At 37.0% G+C, this 19,042-nt stretch overlaps 1 protein-coding gene across 3 annotated transcripts; it reads left to right on the top strand.

Annotated features, from left to right (window-relative positions):
* Nucleotides 1-26: 26 nt before the first annotated feature.
* Nucleotides 27-18,786, top strand: LOC144014772 (cullin-3-B-like). 3 transcript variants are annotated; one of them, XM_077515053.1, is made up of 16 exons: nt 28-355; nt 3,364-3,561; nt 3,631-3,744; nt 7,616-7,776; nt 8,917-9,031; nt 9,111-9,339; nt 9,413-9,558; nt 14,509-14,685; nt 14,766-14,936; nt 15,007-15,114; nt 15,721-15,845; nt 15,922-16,018; nt 16,106-16,240; nt 16,330-16,516; nt 17,927-18,072; nt 18,150-18,745. In XM_077515053.1, exons 1-16 carry the CDS (start codon nt 251-253, stop codon nt 18,279-18,281), a joined length of 2,346 nt encoding a protein of 781 aa, XP_077371179.1. In that variant the 5' UTR covers nt 28-250; the 3' UTR covers nt 18,282-18,745. The 3 variants fall into 3 exon arrangements, with proteins under 3 accessions (XP_077371322.1, XP_077371179.1, XP_077371254.1); XM_077515128.1 differs by lacking the exon at nt 28-355 and adding an exon at nt 368-503 and having other exon boundaries at nt 18,150-18,786; XM_077515196.1 differs by lacking the exon at nt 3,631-3,744 and having other exon boundaries at nt 27-355.
* The last annotated feature ends 256 nt before the right edge of the window (nt 18,787-19,042 follow it).

Below are 19,042 nucleotides of genomic sequence, written 5' to 3'. Positions count from 1 at the left end.
CTTATGTTCTATTACGTCATTGTCGGGTCAGCGAGTGACCGTTTTGTTTTGAAAACTATACCTCGAGGACAATTCTTCCGTGTTAGTGACCGGCAACATAAGTTAATTATCGCCCCCACCCAAAAACAGGCACAGCGTTACGTAATTATTTCTCAACAACATTAGCTTGTGACGTCATAATGTCGTTTGTAACAAAGGCGAAATATCCGGCCAGCGTCCTTGTACAAAAGCTCGCCCCCAAACGCATCTCATGCGGTCTCTTATTATTTCGGGGCGTCACCTGTCCATGGGAATCATAGCCAGTCTTAAGGGGCAACCCAAGAAGGAAGCCAACATGAAGATACGCGCCTTCACTGTAAGTATGTGACAGCCAGCTCCCTGACTGTTTAAAACAACAACAGTGCAAGCAGGTTCCCCACTGGCATGTGAAAAAAGAATACAATACCGACATTGTGACAAGCGAAAGCTGCCACAACAGGACCAACGCCATGTCAGCCATATTCGTGAGTCGTCGCCTCTGACAAGACAAACTAGGCAACACATTGCATTTGGCTTGTATGACAAGCGCGTGAAGAGTACAAGAAAAACAAGGATAACGCGTTAAGATGCAATAAAAGTTTATTAAGGTTTATTAAATTAAATACAATGAAATTTTATGACTTGGTTGAGTTTAAAATAGCACAAATAATGTACAAAGTATACAATAATCTACTCTGCCACAGTACTCAAAAGTTGTTTGAAATTAGACACTGTCCTTATGAGATAAGGGGTACAAGTGTGTACAAAACCCCCAAAACAAGAACAAATATTAAGCAAAGGTGTGTTTCCGTTAAAGGAGTTAATTTGTGGAATAACTTGGGAACTGACCTGAAAAGATGTAATTCACTTGTTGAATTTAAAAAAAATATGTAAAAGCAAAGTTCAATATTATTATTTAAATCAGACATGAGTTAAGAAAACTGTAGAAATGATTTATTTATTTACTTATTTTTCTTTGATGTATCAATGAATGTAATGAAATTTGTACATAAGTGTGTTGATGTATTACTATTGTGTATTTCTATTAATTTTATTTGCATACGCTATAGGAGTAGGATTATATATTTTCTTTTATTAAAATGTAATCAATTGTAAATAAGTGATAGGATATGAAGAATAAGGGGTAGGACTGGATAAGTTTTCAACTTCTTCCTACTCCCTTGAACATATAAATTGATATTTATTGGATGTTTCTTTTATTTTACTTTTAACTTTATTTGTTTGTGTTTTATATATATGGATATATATATATATATATATATATATATATATATATATATATATATATATATATATATATATATATATATATATATATATATACATATGTTCAATAAACTTCAACTTCAAAAGTGCTGTGCAATCAAGATGTAGGGATACTGTAACAGTATATGCCATAAACAATACGAAAACTAGCACATAGAAGACAAGAAAATTAATTTGGTAGTTGAAATATCACAAGAATACGAATGAGTTTTTTTGTTGTTGTTGTTTTTTGTTTTTTTTCTAAAACGGAGGTGCCATCATATTGAGTGCATTTTTTATTTTTATTTCATTCTGATGCCCAACCAGTGTGCCGTATTTTGTTATTCCTGAGGGGCATAACGAAATATAATTGAGAAGCAGTGCGTTATTAAAATGTTATGTCACATGACTTACACCACCAAATAAATGTCACAAAAAGTAGTCTGTGGAAAGAAATAATGGCAATAATCATCTTTAGTTGAACACAAAGCTATTCTGTTGTATGTAATGGTACCTGCATACACAGGTTAATTGTTCTGCCTGATGCATCAGTTCAATCATGTCCTTACATTAATTGGTCTTTGTCAAATGGTTTGAAACTTTGATACATTGTTTGTGTGGATCAGAATGTTGACACAGTGGTTTGCACGCATGCCTCGCAGTTCAAAGGTTAGGGGTTCAAATCTCACCTCTGGCCTTGCTGTGTGTGACACGTGCATGTTAAGCCCATGTTTGAGTGGGCTTCCTCTCACAGTCCAAACAAATACATGCTTCTTCAAGTAAAATACAGCTGGGGTGGGCTCCACGGCTCACCCATGACAAGTCAACCTGTATAGAAAATGTTTGGATTGATGTTCTAATATGGCACATTTGGTAGGTGTTCTTTTTTAAAATAGTATAAATAGTAGTGCTGTCAAAGTTAAAGCGTTAACTAATTAATTAATCACAAAAAATTATCGCATTAATCATTGTATTACCGCAGATTAATCACACTATTAATTTTGACCGCAGATGATCCTTTTTAGCTGACACCGGATGGTTACGTTAAGGGTAGCTGTTGGAGTTATGAGCAATAAAAATAATTACATGCATTAAAATAAAGCATTTAATCAATGTTTACATATGCATATAGGTAATTTTTTCCCATTGTAAATTCTGCAAATAAATAATTGATTAGAAAAAGCAGAATGAGCGTGTGCAGTGGATATAAATTTTTGAAGACGTCCTCATAACATTACATGTCGAAAAAATTAACACACAACAGGTGCGCTTCAAATTTAGCGGGCAAAATATGTTGGGGGAGAAAAAAGCCTTTTTAAGTCAGTGATTAATCGTGATTAATCAAAATTATACGATGTGATTAATCTGATTAAAAAATGTAATCGTTTGACAGCTCGAATAAAGAGTCAAACAGTGCAGGATTGGCAGTAGTGTAATAGCCAAAAATCAGAGGTGAACAATTATTACAACCTGTTCAGATGAAACCGAGCTGCTTTGAGCGTAATCAAGCTTGTGGATCCAAAACTTTTTTAATTAATTTATTTATTTTTTATAATAAAGCAATTTTTTGAAATGTGTTTGACAAATAATTCTGAACAATTCAATTAAAACACAGTATACTAAGAACAATAAAAGTAAAACCAATGTAACACTGCATACTATGCTAATAAATAAATAAATAAATCAAAAAGCTTGCAATGAAGAAGACATGTATTTTAAGAAATGATTTAAAAACTGCCCAAGTGTGTCAAAATCCATAAAGTCACGGTCTCCCCCGTGTTTTGAATAGTAGACAGTGCTTGTTTTAGAAACAAAATGAATTTGTGAGTGTGTAAGGCAGAAAACTAGCAGATTGACCAGATTTATACTGAATTTAAAAACGTCCATTTTACCTTGAAAATAGCCGCACTTTACAGGTTTCTTTTCTTCATTTGTCTCAAGCTGCGGTGCTTCCTCATCAAGCCCTTTGGCGCCCTCTAGGGGCGTCGAAACACACACACTGAAAGCAGCTGGTTTTTAACCATATTGAGCCATGGCCTCCTTTGCGTAATTCCAATTGCTTCCACTGATCCATTACAGATGACAATGGATGATAAATATGTGGAGAACATCTGGGCCCTGCTAAAGAATGCCATCCAGGGGATCCAGGTGAAGAGCAACAGTGGGCTGAAGTTCGAGGAGCTGTACAGGCACGCGTACACCATGGTGCTTCACAAGCACGGCGAGAAGCTCTACACGGGTCTGAGGGACGTTGTCACGGAGCATCTCATCTACAGAGTAAATGATACCCTTGTGAATTTACGTGTCACCCCGGTGTTGCTGAATGCAGCGTGATTGCTTTCACAGGTACGGCAAGATGTCCTCACATGTCTAAATAACAAATTTCTGCAAATCTTAAATCAAGAGTGGAATGATCATCAAACTGCCACCATCATGATCAGAGACATCCTCATGTACATGGTAGGGAGGCAGCATAATGTAATGTCACGTTCCTTTATTTTCGCTCACTCACAAGCACCCCCAAACTTTGGTGGCGGTTTTATTATGCTTTTTATCTGATGAGTAAGTTTTCTTTCTTTCTTGTACATTGGCAAAAAGATTTATGTGTTTGTATCTACAGCTTGGCCAACCTTGAGGTGTTTTGTTTTGTTTTGTTTTGTGTCGAACAGGAGCCCCCTGGAAACTGTGTTGGATAGGGATGTAACGATAAGGGCAATATCGTGATATCGTGATATTAAAACTGCCACAATATCGTCGTTGTCATGTTCACAATATTTAAAAGGAACACATCTGTTGAAAAAGTCAGGTTGATTTCCATTTGTGCAGTTCTAGCACCCTCTAGTGGCTATTTTATTAGTGCAATTTAATTTTCATAAGGGCTGTTTTGGCCTTCTATGTTTAAAATCTATGCTAATTGTCAGATGAAGGGGAACCTAATTTGCTTGTGAATCGATCAATGTGTGCTTGCATTAGCAAGTAAGTGCCTCAATATTGTTATTAAATAATGTAGGTGGTTTATATGCATTGCTGTTATGTACAAAAGCACAATATTGTGCTTTTTATAGTATGAGCTCTTTTTTTTTTTTACAAAACAGTGGTACCTCTACTTACGAAATTAATTGGTTCTGGAAGAAAGTTCTTAAGTAGAAAAATTTGTAAGTAGAGACGCATTTTCCATGTAAATGCCCTAATCCGTTCCAAGCCTCCCAAATTTCAGACATAAATGTTTTATAAAGCATAAAAAGGCATCAAAACATGTAACAAATACATGTAACAAATACATGTTACGATTAGATTATTGCACAATAAATGAGAGTTCTGCGTAATGTAAAAAACAAAGAATAGAGTAAAGAATAAAAATGATGGTCATTTACCTTTTTAACTGCTGTCCTCATCGTTTTTTGCCCTCTGGGTCATGTTCTCCTCTCTCAGAAGTGTTATTTATTTTTTTCATTTATTTATTTTTTTTTAAAACAATCCTTCGTTAATGTCCAATGCAAGCATCATCTTAGTGAGCAAACGCCCGACTGGTGAACACTTTTTCTGGGCGATTCTTTTAAACTCTGAAACTCTTTTAAATTCTGAAACTTCATTGAAACTTCCGGTATGGCGAGGCATCCTTTTCAAAAAAAAAAAAAAAAAAAAGGCCCGAGTCGTCGCAATTAAAAACTTACTGTGCCTTCATCAATCACCAATTGTTTGAATTGTTGCACAAATTCGTTGGCCGTTAGTTCATACATTTAAGAAAAACTATCGGAACACCTCATGGGCCGCGGGATGAATGATGAGGACGCTGTATAGACACCGATCTAGTATACGCTCATACCTATGGTAGAGGTTCCTCTTAGCCAATGGGATGCTAGAACGATGCACAAACACCGATCTAGTATTTACGCTCATAGGTACCTATGGTAGGAAATAGCCATAGCCGAAAGTATGTTGCGTTCGGTAATGTATTTTTACCTTTCGTATCTAGAAATTTCTTTCGTAACAAGAGGCAATATTTTCCCGTTGAGGAGTTTCGTAACTCGAAAATTTCGTATGAAGAGATGTTCGTAAGTAGAGGTTCCACTGTATTGTGATCTTTTTAAAATATCGCCAACCCCCCCACAATATCGTGATAATATCGTATCGTGATGTTTGGATATCGTTACATCCCTCGTGTTGAATAACTGGATGTACTTGTGTTTGTGTAATTGTCGGTGTGACAGTTATATTTTAGGCTTAACTGTGACTATATACAGTAGGGATGTAACGATACCGGTAATATCTTGATATTGTGATATTAAAACTGCCACAATATCATCGTCGTCGTCATGTTCACGATATTTAAAAGCTACACATCTGTTCAAAAAGTCAAGTTGATTTCCATTTGTGCAGTTATCGCACCCTCTGGTGGCTATTTTTTTTTGTGAGGTTTAGATATGTTTTGGCCTGTCTATGTTTAATAATACACTAATTGTCAGATAAAGGGGATTGTAAAATGCTTTGAAGCAAATCAATGCGTTGAGGAACTCAATGTGGGCTTGCATTAGCGACTAAGTGTCTCACTATTAGTACAAAAGCGCAGTATTGTGCTTTTTTTTTATATGAGCTCTTTTTTTTTTTTTTTTACAATATTGTGGCATTTTTTAAATATCACTAACCTCCCCACAATATCGTGATGATTATCGTATTGTGAGCTTCATATCGTGATATCGTATCGTGATATTTGGATATCGTTACATCCCTATATACAGTATAGCAGTGGTTCTCGACCTTTCTTCAATGATGTGCCACTCTCAAATAAGTTTTCAGCCAAGTACCCGCTAACCAGTGCAAAGATGAGAAAAGAAAAACAGTGGTGTGACATCAGCATTAGAGATAGACCGATATGTTTTTTTGTTTTTTTGTTTTTTTGTTTTTTTTCAGGGCTATTAACGAAACCGATTATTAGTCATTAAGAACACCGATAACCGATATTTGGAGCAGATATTCATTTTCACTAAAAGGGAAAATATTGTCATCTAAATTTGAAAAAAAAATACAAACTCCAGCTCTTAAATTGTTTGATTTTTTAGGGTTTGTAAATTATTGTAGTTAAAAAAAAAATCTTAGTCAATAGACATGTTTGTTTTCAAAAATATAACAAAAAGTTCAGGGATCTCCTACAAGCAGTCACATGTCTTCAAAAGTTAATTAGAAATGTAAATAAATAGTTCCTTATTGTTGCTTTTACAGTAAATACAAAATAGCTGAAGTATTAAAATTTTATTTAAATTTCCAACAAAAATAGAAGGTGCAAAGAGTTCCCAGGCTCAGCAGCGTCTCTGAAAATTTAAATAATTAGTTCTTTGAAGTTAACACTTTTTGAAATGGAGTTATTATCGGCCGTATGATTCTTCAAAATGGCCGATGCCGATATTTGTCAAAATGCTGAATATTTGCACTGATAATATATCCAGCCAATAATCGGTCTATCCCTAATCAGCATCTGGTTTTAATTTTGAAACTCTTTTTGTAGTGGTATCTCCATAACTATTTGGAGATAAAAAGAAATATATAGTTAAAAAAATATTATAATAATAATAATAAAATAATTACCTTTATTGTAAATTAAGATTTTCTGTGAAGGACCAAGCATTTTAAAAAAGTCAAAAATAACCCAGATTGGGTCAAAAATGGACCAACCTCACTTTTTGAGTTATTCAACCCAAATTAAATTAATAACCCAAACAAATTGGGTTACTTTATCCATTTGGCCCAATTTTTTGGGTGAATTGAATAAGCCAGTTGCATTGGGTCGAAAATGAACCAACCCACCATTTTGAAATATTTAACCCAAAAAGCTCAAGGGTCAAATTAAGTTTAAAAAAAAAAAAAAAAAAAAAAAAAAACACAAAGCAACCCAATTTATTTAGTTATTTGTGGGTTACTTATTTGACCCAATTTTTGGGGGGTTCATTGAATATCCCAGTTGAATTGGGTCAAAACTGAATCGACCCATCTTTTGGGTTATATCACCATAAATTCAAATGGGTCAAATTAAATAACCCGCAAAGGCTGGGTTGTTTTTGTGGGTTAGTCATTTGACCCAATTTTTTGTGCTAATTGTGTAACCCAGTTTAATTGGGTCGGAAATTAATCGAGCAGTCATTAAATCCAAAAAGTGTTTTCCCTTGAATCCATGTTTTTTTGGGGGTTGTTTTGTGAGTTTTTCATTTGAGCCAACTTTATTTGGTTCGTTGAATAACCCAAAAAGTTGAGTCGGCCCCTTTTTGACCCAATTTGTGTTCATTTTGACCCACCCGTTTTTATAGCGCACGATATACGCTGTGCTCTGTGATTCCAGGACCGGGTTTATGTTCAGCAAAACAGCGTGGAGAACGTGTACAACCTCAGCGTCATCGTATTCAGAGACCAGGTGCTCCACTTCAGCTGCATTCGGGAACACCTATGGCAGACGCTACTGGACATGATCAAACGAGAGAGGAGGGGAGAAGTTGTAGACAGGTATGGAGGAGTATTTGGGATCACCTGTAGGTAGCCGATGATGGCATAAAAGTGAGCTCCCGTAAACACAATCAAATCCATTGAAGGCAGCACTTCATATACCGAGCAATCAAGTATTAGCAGTATCAGAAGCTTAGGCTAATCTGCGTATCCAGCAAAACTCAATCCAACTCTTCTTAGAGATGTAAACTTTTATGATTTTACAATTGACGACTGAACAAGCACTCCAGCGACCCAACTATTTGCTGCTCAGTGCCTCTGGGCTGTAATGTTGCCCGCCTGAAACTCCAATAACCCAACTTGACCCAATGTGGACCTGTTTGCTGAGTTTTTATTTTTTCCAAATTCATACTGTGCTCCCCTTACAGGAGCTTTGTTTGGTCAACCTTGCCCCCAGTGTCGGTCATTGTTTTTTAATGTTATTTTTTTTCTTTCTTAGACGGGCTGTCTGTGCTATTTCGTACAGAAGACTTTAAAACCTCAATTCTAATTTCATCAATTTGCTAGAGTTCAGTTTGATACGATTTTTCCCTAATCCGATACTGTTTTTTTTTTTTTTTTTTTTTTTATGGAACATCATTCTTCAAGGACATGATAAAAACTCCACAAACGTTAAATTAAAAATAAAATTTTACGGAGGCAGTAATTGGTTAATTATTTAGTTTATTAATAAAAGCAACACGTGTTATAATCACCTAAGTGTTATGCAAACATCAGCAAGGATGAGATGAAAATATTTTCGTAATTCGAATTCAATAATTGTAAATATAAATGAAAATGATTCCGAATGGTGCAATAAGTCAGCTCTTTCATAAATGTAAGAAAATACTTTTCAATTCATGTGATCAGAAATTTTCAGCAAAAAAAAAATATGTGGCCTTTAAAATTCAAATTCTTATGAAATTATGGGGAAATGGTCTGTAAAAATAATTGATTCAGGCTCAAAAAGGAAAATTGATTTGATATTGTGGCCTTTTTGTAATATCGCCAACCTCCCCACAATATCATGATAATATCGTATTGTGATATTTGGATATCGTTACATCCCTATTGGTTATTTGATTTTTTTTTTTAAACCCAGCCCTCATCTAGGGTACTGCCCAGAGGCATTATTATTGACTGGACACATTTTAATTGCAGGGGATCCATCAGAAACTCCTGCCAGATGCTGATGGTCCTCGGCCTGGACAGCAGGATCGTCTACGAGGAAGACTTTGAGCGTCCGTTCTTAGAAATGTCAGCTGAATTCTACCAGGTGAGTCCCTTCCGGGTGCCCGTGTCCCCTTAAGGGCACCCGGTGTCTATAAAGTAACGCCCCATATCGGCCCGCTTAGATGGAAAGCCAAAGGTTTCTCGCAGAAAACAGCACCAGCATCTACATTAAGAGGGTGGAGGCCAGAATCAACGAGGAAATCGAGCGCGTCAAACATTGTTTGGACAAGTCGACGGAGGATTCCATCGTCAAGGTGGTGGAAAGGGAGCTGATCACGAACCACATGAAAACCATAGTGGAGATGGAGAACTCAGGCATGGTCCACATGCTCCAGAATCGCATAACAGAAGGTCGAGTAACCCTGGAAATATTTCATAAAAAAAAATCCATGATACTTATTTTTCTGCTCACTTCTGCCCACAGACCTTTTGTGCATGTACAAGCTGTTCAGCCGTGTGCCGAATGGCCTCAAAACCATGTGTGATTGTATGAGCTTGTACTTGAGAGAGCAGGGCAGAGCTCTAGTGTCAGAGGAGGGAGAGGGCAAAAACCCAGTCGACTATATCCAGGTATACATATTGGGGAAGCAAACGCCACATTCCAAACTACTGGGAAATATAAAGGGATGCACCAATACTGCTTTTTTTTTTTATTATTAAATCAGTACAGGGAGTCCTCGAGTTATGTCGGAGTTACGTTCCTATGCTAGCGATGTACCTCGAATTTCGACTTTAGTCGAATTTCGACTTTAGTCGAATTTCACCATTAACTCTTGCTGCCATACAGTATCAAAAAACAAACAAAAACAAACAAACAAACAAACAAAACAGTGCCAGCCAATTTTGAGCATTTTAACTCATCTTTCAAGGCAAACAGAATATTGTGTACTTTTACTACATATGCAATGTGGGTACCAAATGAAAGATCGCATTCCATTCTTTCATTAGAAAAAAAACAACGATGTTTCTACCTTATTCCGTTCGTTAGTAATAATAACCATTTGACAAGAGATCATTTGAATGACATTGAGCAAAAATTGAAAAGATGAGAAAACAAGCTTTTTGCGAAGATACATTTTCTCCACAACAGTCAGTTTGACACAAAATATTTTTGTTTTGTGACGCTCTGCAAATTAGGTTCAATATGACAAAGGCTTTGATCATTCACGCCATCCTTGAAAACGTTTGATTTCATCCGATTTCATCAAATTCCGTCATGTTTCATTGTAATTCAGTACACCGGCAGCCCCTTGAAAAGAGATTCAATGCTGCCATCTGCTGGCCATAGTTAGTGTTTTGGATTCCAAAATTCATTAACCAGTCAGCGCTCCACTTAAATGTTGCACTTCCCATTGATTTAAAAAAAAAAAAAAACATAGTTGATGTCATTTAACGTTTTTGGCGGCATACATCGTGATTTTACTTATCGCTATTAAACGTGTTTGGCAGACAGAGTAAAATTCAATATTTACATCAAAGTAATTTGCGTAAATAAATCTAAAATACATTACAATAAAAAATAAAAAAGATACTGTCCGACTGAAGGCCAAGTCTTTGCCGATGTTTGTTGATGTCTCTCCTTTCTGCGATCTTTTTATGATGTCTAGCTTCGTTGCTATGGTAACTGCTTTTCTTTTGGCTGGACCAACATTGAGAGAAGGCATAGCTTTCTTCTTGGGAGGGCTAGTATGTGGACAAAAGAGGGCGAAAAAGAAAAAAAGATATTCCCAACAAGTGCGCAAGCGCTAGCACTAGCTAACGCAGAGGTGTCCAAACTACGGCCCGGGGGCCATTTGCGGCCCGCCGGCCATTTTCCAGTGGCCCACGACATATGCTATAAATGGCATTTGACTCAGTTCAAATCAAATAAAAACAAAAATGTTTGGAGATGGTCAAAGTAATAAGGGAGGGTATTGAAAAACTGGTGCCATTAAAGGCTATTTTAGTTAACTAAAACTAATGAAATAGCTAAAATTAAAATTCAAAAAACAATTTGGTTAACAAAATAAAATGAAAACGAAAATGCTTTTTTAAAAACAAAAACTAAGTGAAATTACATTTTATGTTTACAAAACTAACTAAAACTATAATTATAGCAAAAATGTACTTCGTTAGAAATAGAAAAGCACCTTCAGATCACGTCGCTCCCATGGTGTTTTTTTAAATATTGCGCACAAGTAATCCACATTAAAAAAAAAATAATAACAATAATGCTACTGAAACTAACTAAACTAAAACTAAGCATTAAATAACTAAAACTAATAAAAACTAACAGAACCACCCTGAAAACTAATAAAAACAAACTAAAATGAAAAATTCCAAAACTATAATAACCCTACTGCCATATTACAAATAAATTGCTTTATCTACTGTAGCATTTTTCTAAATATGCAAAAGCACAAATACATTACTTGTACAATTTTTAGGACTAAACACAATTTCTCTTCATAACATTATGTGGCCCTTGCATCCTTCTGATTTTCTCGATGTGGCCCTCAACTGAAAAAGTTTGGACACCCCTGAGTTAAGCGCTAAATAGCGGACGAGGGGAGAAAACACTGTGGCGGACGAGGAGCCAAAATGGCGGACCGGGCGTCACCGTCGTAAAGTCGAAACGCCTTAAGTCGAGTGCGCCTTGACTCGAGGACTCTCTGTATTTACATTTGAGTACTTGCTGAGAAACGTTTCATTTCTAAAATACAACTGGCAAGACAACTGATGCGATACATTATAACACGGTCACTTCTCTTTACTCTGACTTCTGTTTTTTAAAGTGAAGGGCAGGTTCCTTTTTATGAGGAGAAGCTTCCCTGCATTATCATAACTGCGTGCGTCCCTGGAGGTTGCGCACATTTGCATATATTAGCTCTAGAATTTCCACACACTATCCAAGTAACTATCATAATAGATTTAATAAGCCATTTCATCTTTGAGATAAGCATATGTTACTGGGAGGATTACCCAGGCAGCCCGAGGAGATGGGATTTGAGAAACTCGTCGGGGGAGGGACCATCTCTGTTATCGTTTATCATCCATTTTGAAGAGCATAATTTACAGTCAGTTTGCGTGTCGTCATCCATGTTTACCTTAAAGCAGGGGTGTCCAAACTTTTTCATTTGAGGGCCACATACAGAAAATCAGAGGGAAGCAAGGGCCACATTATGTGATGAAGAGAAATTGTGTTTAGTCCTAAAAGTTGTACAAATAATTTATTTGTTCTTTTGCATACTTAGAAAAATGATACAGTATAAACCAATTTATTTGCAATATGGCAGTACGGTTATTATAGTTTTGAAATGTTTTATTTCGTTTTGAGTTTTGTTTTTAATAGTAGTTTTAATTAGTTTTCAGGGTTGTTCTGTTAGTTTTTATTAGTTTTAGTTCTTTAATAAATGCTTAGTTTTAGTTTCAGTATTAGTTTTTTTTATTATATTTTTTTTTAAATGTATATTACTTGTGCCCTATATTTAAAAAAAAAACACCATACTTTCAAACGTCATTATTCAAAAATTCAATAATAATATCAAAATTAATCTACTAAAAATCACATTTACGGTAAATTAAATTAATTACCAAAGACTAAAACGAAGGACATTTTTGCTATAATTATAATTAGTTTTAGTTAGTTTTGTAAACATAAAATGTAATTTCAGTTAGTTTTCGTCTTTTAAAAAGCATTTTCGTTTTTATTTTATTTTGTTAACAAAATTGTTTTTTTAATTTTAGTTTTAGTTATTTCATTGGTTTTAGTTAACTAAAATAACCTTTAATGGCACCTGTGTTTTTTGACACCCTCCCTTCTTACTTTGACCATCTCCAAACATTTTTTGTTGTTAATTTATTATTATTTATTATGTCTACGATGTTACCTGAATTTTGCCGAGCAGACCTCAAGAGTTGTTGCCTTAAGTTGTTAAATAAAGTGCCTTGGCATCTGTTGGACCCTCTTTATACAACTTACAAAACGCTACAGATGAACGTAATTCTGGTAAATTAATGGCTGAGTCATGCGTTGTTTTTTTTGTTTGTTTTTTTTGAAGGATCAAAACTAGGGATGTTCGATACCACTTTTTTCAGACCAATACCGATAATGATACTCAGACCCACAGTACTCACCGATACTGATACCAACTGTCGATACCAGTAGTACATTTTGACAAATAAAAAAAAATCACAAAAAGATATTTTTAAACAAATATATTTCCTTTAATTTTGACACAAAAAAAAAACAGCACAGTCACTCTTCAATAGTCTTAACGCTCAAAATAAAACACAAAAATACTCTTTTAGTTTAAGATTCACAATTTTGAAGTATTTCCAAACCGGTGAAGTTTTGGTGAAAAACTGCTGCAAGCTAGCGCCACTTACAGGCAAGGAGGACTCACTTAACGTCTTCCCCCTCTGCCATCGCTCGCTTGTACTCGTCTGCGTCACGAGTGCTCGAGTACTTGAAAAAAGGCTGGTATAGGCCCAATACCGATACCTGGTATCGGTACTCGCCCATCCCTAATCAAAACCAATCTACATAAACTGGAACAAAAATTTAAAAACAAAAAAAAATTGGCAAAAGCAGGGGCGGCATGGCTCAGTGGTAGAGTGGTCATCTCCCATCTGTGAGGTTGTGGGTTTGATCCTGGTGGTGATCATGTCGAAGTGTCCTTGAGCAAGACACTGAACCCCCGATTTGCTCCCAGTTGACCCACCATGGCAGCAGTCGACCACTGGTGTGTGAATGGGTGAATGTGAGACTTTAACTCATTTGCTCCCAATAACGTGTAAATACGTTTTTTTTTCTTGTTTTTTTTTTTAATTTCTTTTATTTTATTTTTTTTGCTAAAGCATACAGAAGGCTTTGATGCAGCCTCTCAACTACAAAGAACGGTTGGGGAAATGGTAGTTATTACACAAACGGCCAGCAGGTGGCAGCAGAGCAAAGGAGCAAATTACTTACAATTTTAAATAGATTTGTGAAAACTGATGAAACTTAGCTCTCTTCTAATGCTAATTGCTGCAAAACGGAAACAGATAGAAACATACTTTTTTTTCCTGATGAAAGAAGAGACTTTAATTTTTCTTTTGATAGGTTCCGTGCTTTTATAGCAATATAATACAATATTCTGTGGGCCTTGCAAAAAATTCAGTAAAACAGCCAGGAGCGAACAGGATTGTTTCTGTGAAAATGGATGGGAGTGAATGAGTTAATTGTAAAGCGCTTTGGGTACCGTATTGGTGTAGTTAAAAGCGTTATATGAAAAGCAGCCCATTTACCAATCGAGTGAAAACTAGCGTAATCTCACTAACCTATGCTAGCACTGTAGTGAAGTCACAATTGCAATTAATATTTGTAAGAAAAACACTTTTAAGCTGTCAACATAAAACAATCATTGAAAATGTATGGCGGTAACCGAGCGTGAAATGTCCAAATTCAAAACATGACTTTGATCATGCTTTTGAAGAAAGACCACTATCGGAAAATGGAAATGATAACTCAAGTATGTTGCGTTGTTGCCTCCCTAACAGGGCCTGCTTAACCTGAAGATGATATTTGACCATTTCCTGCACGAGTCTTTCAACAATGACAAACTGTTCAAACAAACCATAGCCGGAGACTTTGAGTATTTCCTCAATCTCAACTCCCGCTCACCGGAATACCTCTCGCTCTTCATCGACGACAAACTTAAGAAAGGAGTCCGAGGGGTATGCCCTTAGAAGTATTAGACATCCTTTATCCACAAAACGCAGTTATGTTATTCTAACTCTTTGGCATCCTTGTTAAGTTGACCGAACAGGAGGTGGAGTTGATTCTGGACAGGACCATGGTGCTGTTCAGGTTCCTGCAAGAGAAGGATGTGTTTGAAAGGTACTACAAGCAGCACCTGGGCCGGAGACTGCTGAGCAACAAGAGCGTCTCGGACGATTTGGAGAAGAACATGATCGCCAAGCTCAAAGTAAGACAAGGTCGGTTGTCTTTACATCACTGGTCCAGTCTTTTGGGATCATCGTCTTTGCTCTTCGCAGACAGAATGTGGCTGTCAGTTCACCTCAAAACTGGAGGGGATGTTTCGAGATATGACCATCTCCAACACCACCATGGATGAGTTCAGGCGACACGTACACGTCACATCGGTAAGACCCTAAAATGGAATTTTAGCCAAGTCAAAATAGGTCGACTCAGAAATTACTTTACAGGGTCTTTAACTCATTCACTCCCAGCCATTTTCACAGAAGCAGTCACATTCGCTCCCGGTTGTTTTACTGCATTTTGACTGATTTTGCAAGGCCCACAGAATATTGTGTTCTATTGCTATCAAAGCATGGAACCTATCAAAAGAAAGATGAAAGTCTCTTCTTTCATCAGAAAAAAAAGTATGTTTCTATCTGTTTCCGTTTTGCACAAATTAGCATTAGAAAGGAGCTAAGTTTCATCAGTTTTCACAAATCTATTTAAAATTCACAATAATTGAGCTTTTTTTCTAGATGGCCCTGGTTGATCTCCTTTGCTCTGCTGCCACCTGCTGGCCGTTTGTGTAATAACTACCATTTCTGTAACCGTTCTTTGCAGTTGAGAGGCTGCATCAAAGCCTTCTGTATGCTCTAGCATTAAAAAAACAAACAAAAAAAAACGTATAAATACGTCTTTGGGACACTTAAAACATTTTTTTTTTTTAAACGTATTTACACGTCATTGGGAGCAAATGAGTTAATAAATGTGTCCAATCTCGGCCCCTTTAGGCTTCTCTATGTGGCGTGGACCTGACTGTCCGAGTCCTCACGACCGGTTACTGGCCAACACAGTCGACGACGCCCACATGCACCATCCCCGTTTCCCCTCAGCACGCTTTTGAGGTGTTCAGGAGGTATAATACTTGTTGAACTGACGTGTTACCCGATTTCAGTCAGTACATTTTTTTTTTAGTGGCATCTCTTTGCCAGGTTTTACCTGGCCAAGCACAGCGGTAGACAGCTCACGCTACAGCATCACATGGGTGGAGCAGACCTAATTGCAACTTTCTACGGCACATTGAAAAGAGTGAGTGTCCAAAAATGCAACTTTTCAGCTTGTTAGAGAACGTTTCGTAGGAAGGTCGGATGAAAACGGCTCAAGTCTTGTGCCCAGGACGACGGTTCCGACGCGGGCATGGGAGGCGCCCAAGCGAGCGGCGCCAACTCCCGCAAGACCATTCTGCAGGTGTCCACCTTCCAGATGACCATCCTCATGCTCTTCAACCACAGCGAATGTTACACGTTTGAGGTTTGCTGCAGCGAAGGCGTCACCCTTTTACCTTTGATCAACACTTTCTATCGAGTCATGTTTGATGCAATGCATTTTCTTTTTCAAAGGAGATCCATCATGAGACAGATATTCCCAGATGGGAGCTCGTGCGAGCGTTGCAGTCTTTGGCCTGCGGGAAGCCCACGCAGCGAGTTCTCACCAAAGAGCCAAAGTCCAAGGAGATTGAAAACGGACATTTGTTTACAGTCAATGACCAGTTTACTGCCAAAGTACACAGAGTCAAAATACAGACAGGTGCGTGCATGACAGGACACAGACGCAGCCCCGTGCGCTATTTATAGCAGCGATTCTCAACTGGTTGGTCCGGACCCCTCGGAGAACCATTTTAGGGTGGGATGCGGGGAGGTAGAAATAAATCGGAGTGGCCCTCGATTTATGACGCTACCGAGTAGTCATGGGCCGTTACCGGTAGGGATGTAACGATACGGGCAATATCGTGATAACGTGATATTAAAACTGCCACAATATCGTCGTCGTCATGTTCACAATATTTAAAAGGAACACATCAGTTCCATTTGTGCAGTTCTAGCACCCTCTGGTGCCTAGTTCTTTCCACTCTGGAGCCCGGTTTCAAAAGTGATCGTTTTCAAGCTCTGAAACCGAGCCGCCGTGGTGTGGACGAACGGCCTAAACGGCAAGAAACTCGTGCAGATATACTGAAACGGGCTTTCATGAGAACGAGGCCCAAAACAGCCTCATTCATTAAAAAATAAAATAAAATGGCCGCTTTTGGTGAGAACGCAGCATTATGAAAATATTTTACTCAGGTTAAAAAGTTTCTTAGTGCTACTTTAATTGTTTAATGTATGCATTTACTTTAAACTCATTAACTCATTGACTCCCAGCCATTTGCATTGAAGAAACTCCCTTTTGACAGATTTTGCAAGGCCCACAGAACATTGTGTTCTATTGCTATAAAAACATGGAACCTACAAAAAGAAAGATTAGAGTCGTTTCTTTCATCAGGAAAAAAAACGTATATTTGTATCAGTTTCCATTTTGCAGCCATTAGCATTAGAATATAGCTAAGTTTCATCAATATTCACATTCCTGGTGAAAACACTGACAGAGCTGGTTGCAACACGGCCCTGGCTGATCTCCTATACTCTGCTGCCACGTGATGGCTGTGTTTACTACAATTGCATTAAGCCACCTCTCCATGTCAGATGCTGACATGAACCTCTCGCATAAAACAAAAAAACAAAACAAAAAACGTGTAAACACGTTTTTGGGAGTGAATGACAAAGTATTAAAAACGTTTTTACACGTTTTTGGGAGTGAATGAGTTAAGTGCCAGTGTAGTTAAAATTTATCTTTGACATCTTTAACCGTCAGTGGCAGTGAATGAGTTCAATATTGCATTTATTAGCTGAATTTTTAATTCATTTGTGTCCAGGGGATTTATCCTGAAGTGAAGCCACAATTACAGGAAATATTTGTATGGATAGGCCATTAAAAAAAAAAAAATAGTACCATGCATGTGCCTACTTGTGTCACGTGATGATTAATTGCATATTTTAAATTGTATTTTAGTTTAAGGTTCAAGTTATAATGCAAATCTGACTTGAAACAATTCACTTTTTCCATCTCCAAGAAATTGTTCCTCAAGATTGAACGTCAACTTGTACCCTGTGTTTTCCCCAGTCGCTGCGAAACAAGGGGAGAACGACCTGGAGAGGAAAGAGACGCAGCAGAAAGTGGACGACGACAGGAAGGTGATGATCGAGGCAGCCATAGTGCGCATCATGAAGACCAGGAAGAAGATCCAGCACAACGTCCTGGTGGCCGAGGTGAATATTTCCTTCTCCTCGCGTCGACGCCTCAAATTGCCACTCTTTGACATGCTGTGTGATTTGAATGTTCGCAGGTGACTCAGCAGCTGCAGGCACGCTTCCTCCCCAGCCCCGTGGTCATCAAAAAGCGCATCGAGGGACTTATAGAGAGGGAATACTTGGCAAGGACTCCAGAGGACCGTAATATGTACACCTACATCGCATAGATGCGGAAGATGGACCTTACAACTACATCCTACAACAAACTCAAATGGGAAAAAAAAAAATCCGCACGGACAATCCTTCCAAAAATCAAAGGAGCTACTTTATTCTTTTACCCCTTGAGATGAGACTGACCAATCAATGTGATTAATGTGAAAATATGAATCTGCACCTTATTTATTTTTTTTTGTGTTTCAATACTGTACAGAAAGGAATTTATTTTGAAAATGTTACAAAAGAAAAATAAAGCAGATAAAGGCTCATTTGATCATAATTTAAATATTCTGAAGCCAGTTTAATTGTATTTAATTGACATTCTACATTGTAATTTATTTTTTTTTCAGCTTGATGCTCATAAGGGAAAAGTTTGATATTTGATCTCCTGTAAGTGCATGCATTTTTAAAATAAATGAGTATCATTGCAAAAAAAAAAAAAAAAAAAAAGCCAAATATAACTACTTTTGTCTATAGTTTTTGAATTTTTGTAAAAACTTGGTTTGTTTTTTTTGTACTTCTGTAAATCTTTATTTCCTTTCTCTTCATAATTACGGTTCCACTCACACAAACATGTATGCTGTCAATTGAAGACTCTCAAAGTGCCCATCTAGTGGAAAAGATAATTGTTTTAAATGATTTTAATAAATATACTCAAATCCCAGTCTTTTCTAAAATATTGCTGGCCATGCAAAATTCCAAGATGGATTCAAAATCCAAGCTTTTCACCCTTTATTATTATTATTATTATTATCATTATAGCTCAAGAAGT

The sequence above is a fragment of the Festucalex cinctus genome, chromosome 1 (genome assembly GCF_051991245.1).
Source record: "Festucalex cinctus isolate MCC-2025b chromosome 1, RoL_Fcin_1.0, whole genome shotgun sequence".
Taxonomy (NCBI): domain Eukaryota; kingdom Metazoa; phylum Chordata; class Actinopteri; order Syngnathiformes; family Syngnathidae; genus Festucalex; species Festucalex cinctus.
The sequence above is the reverse complement of the archived record's forward strand: the minus strand, read 5'-3'. Positions and strand labels throughout refer to the sequence as shown.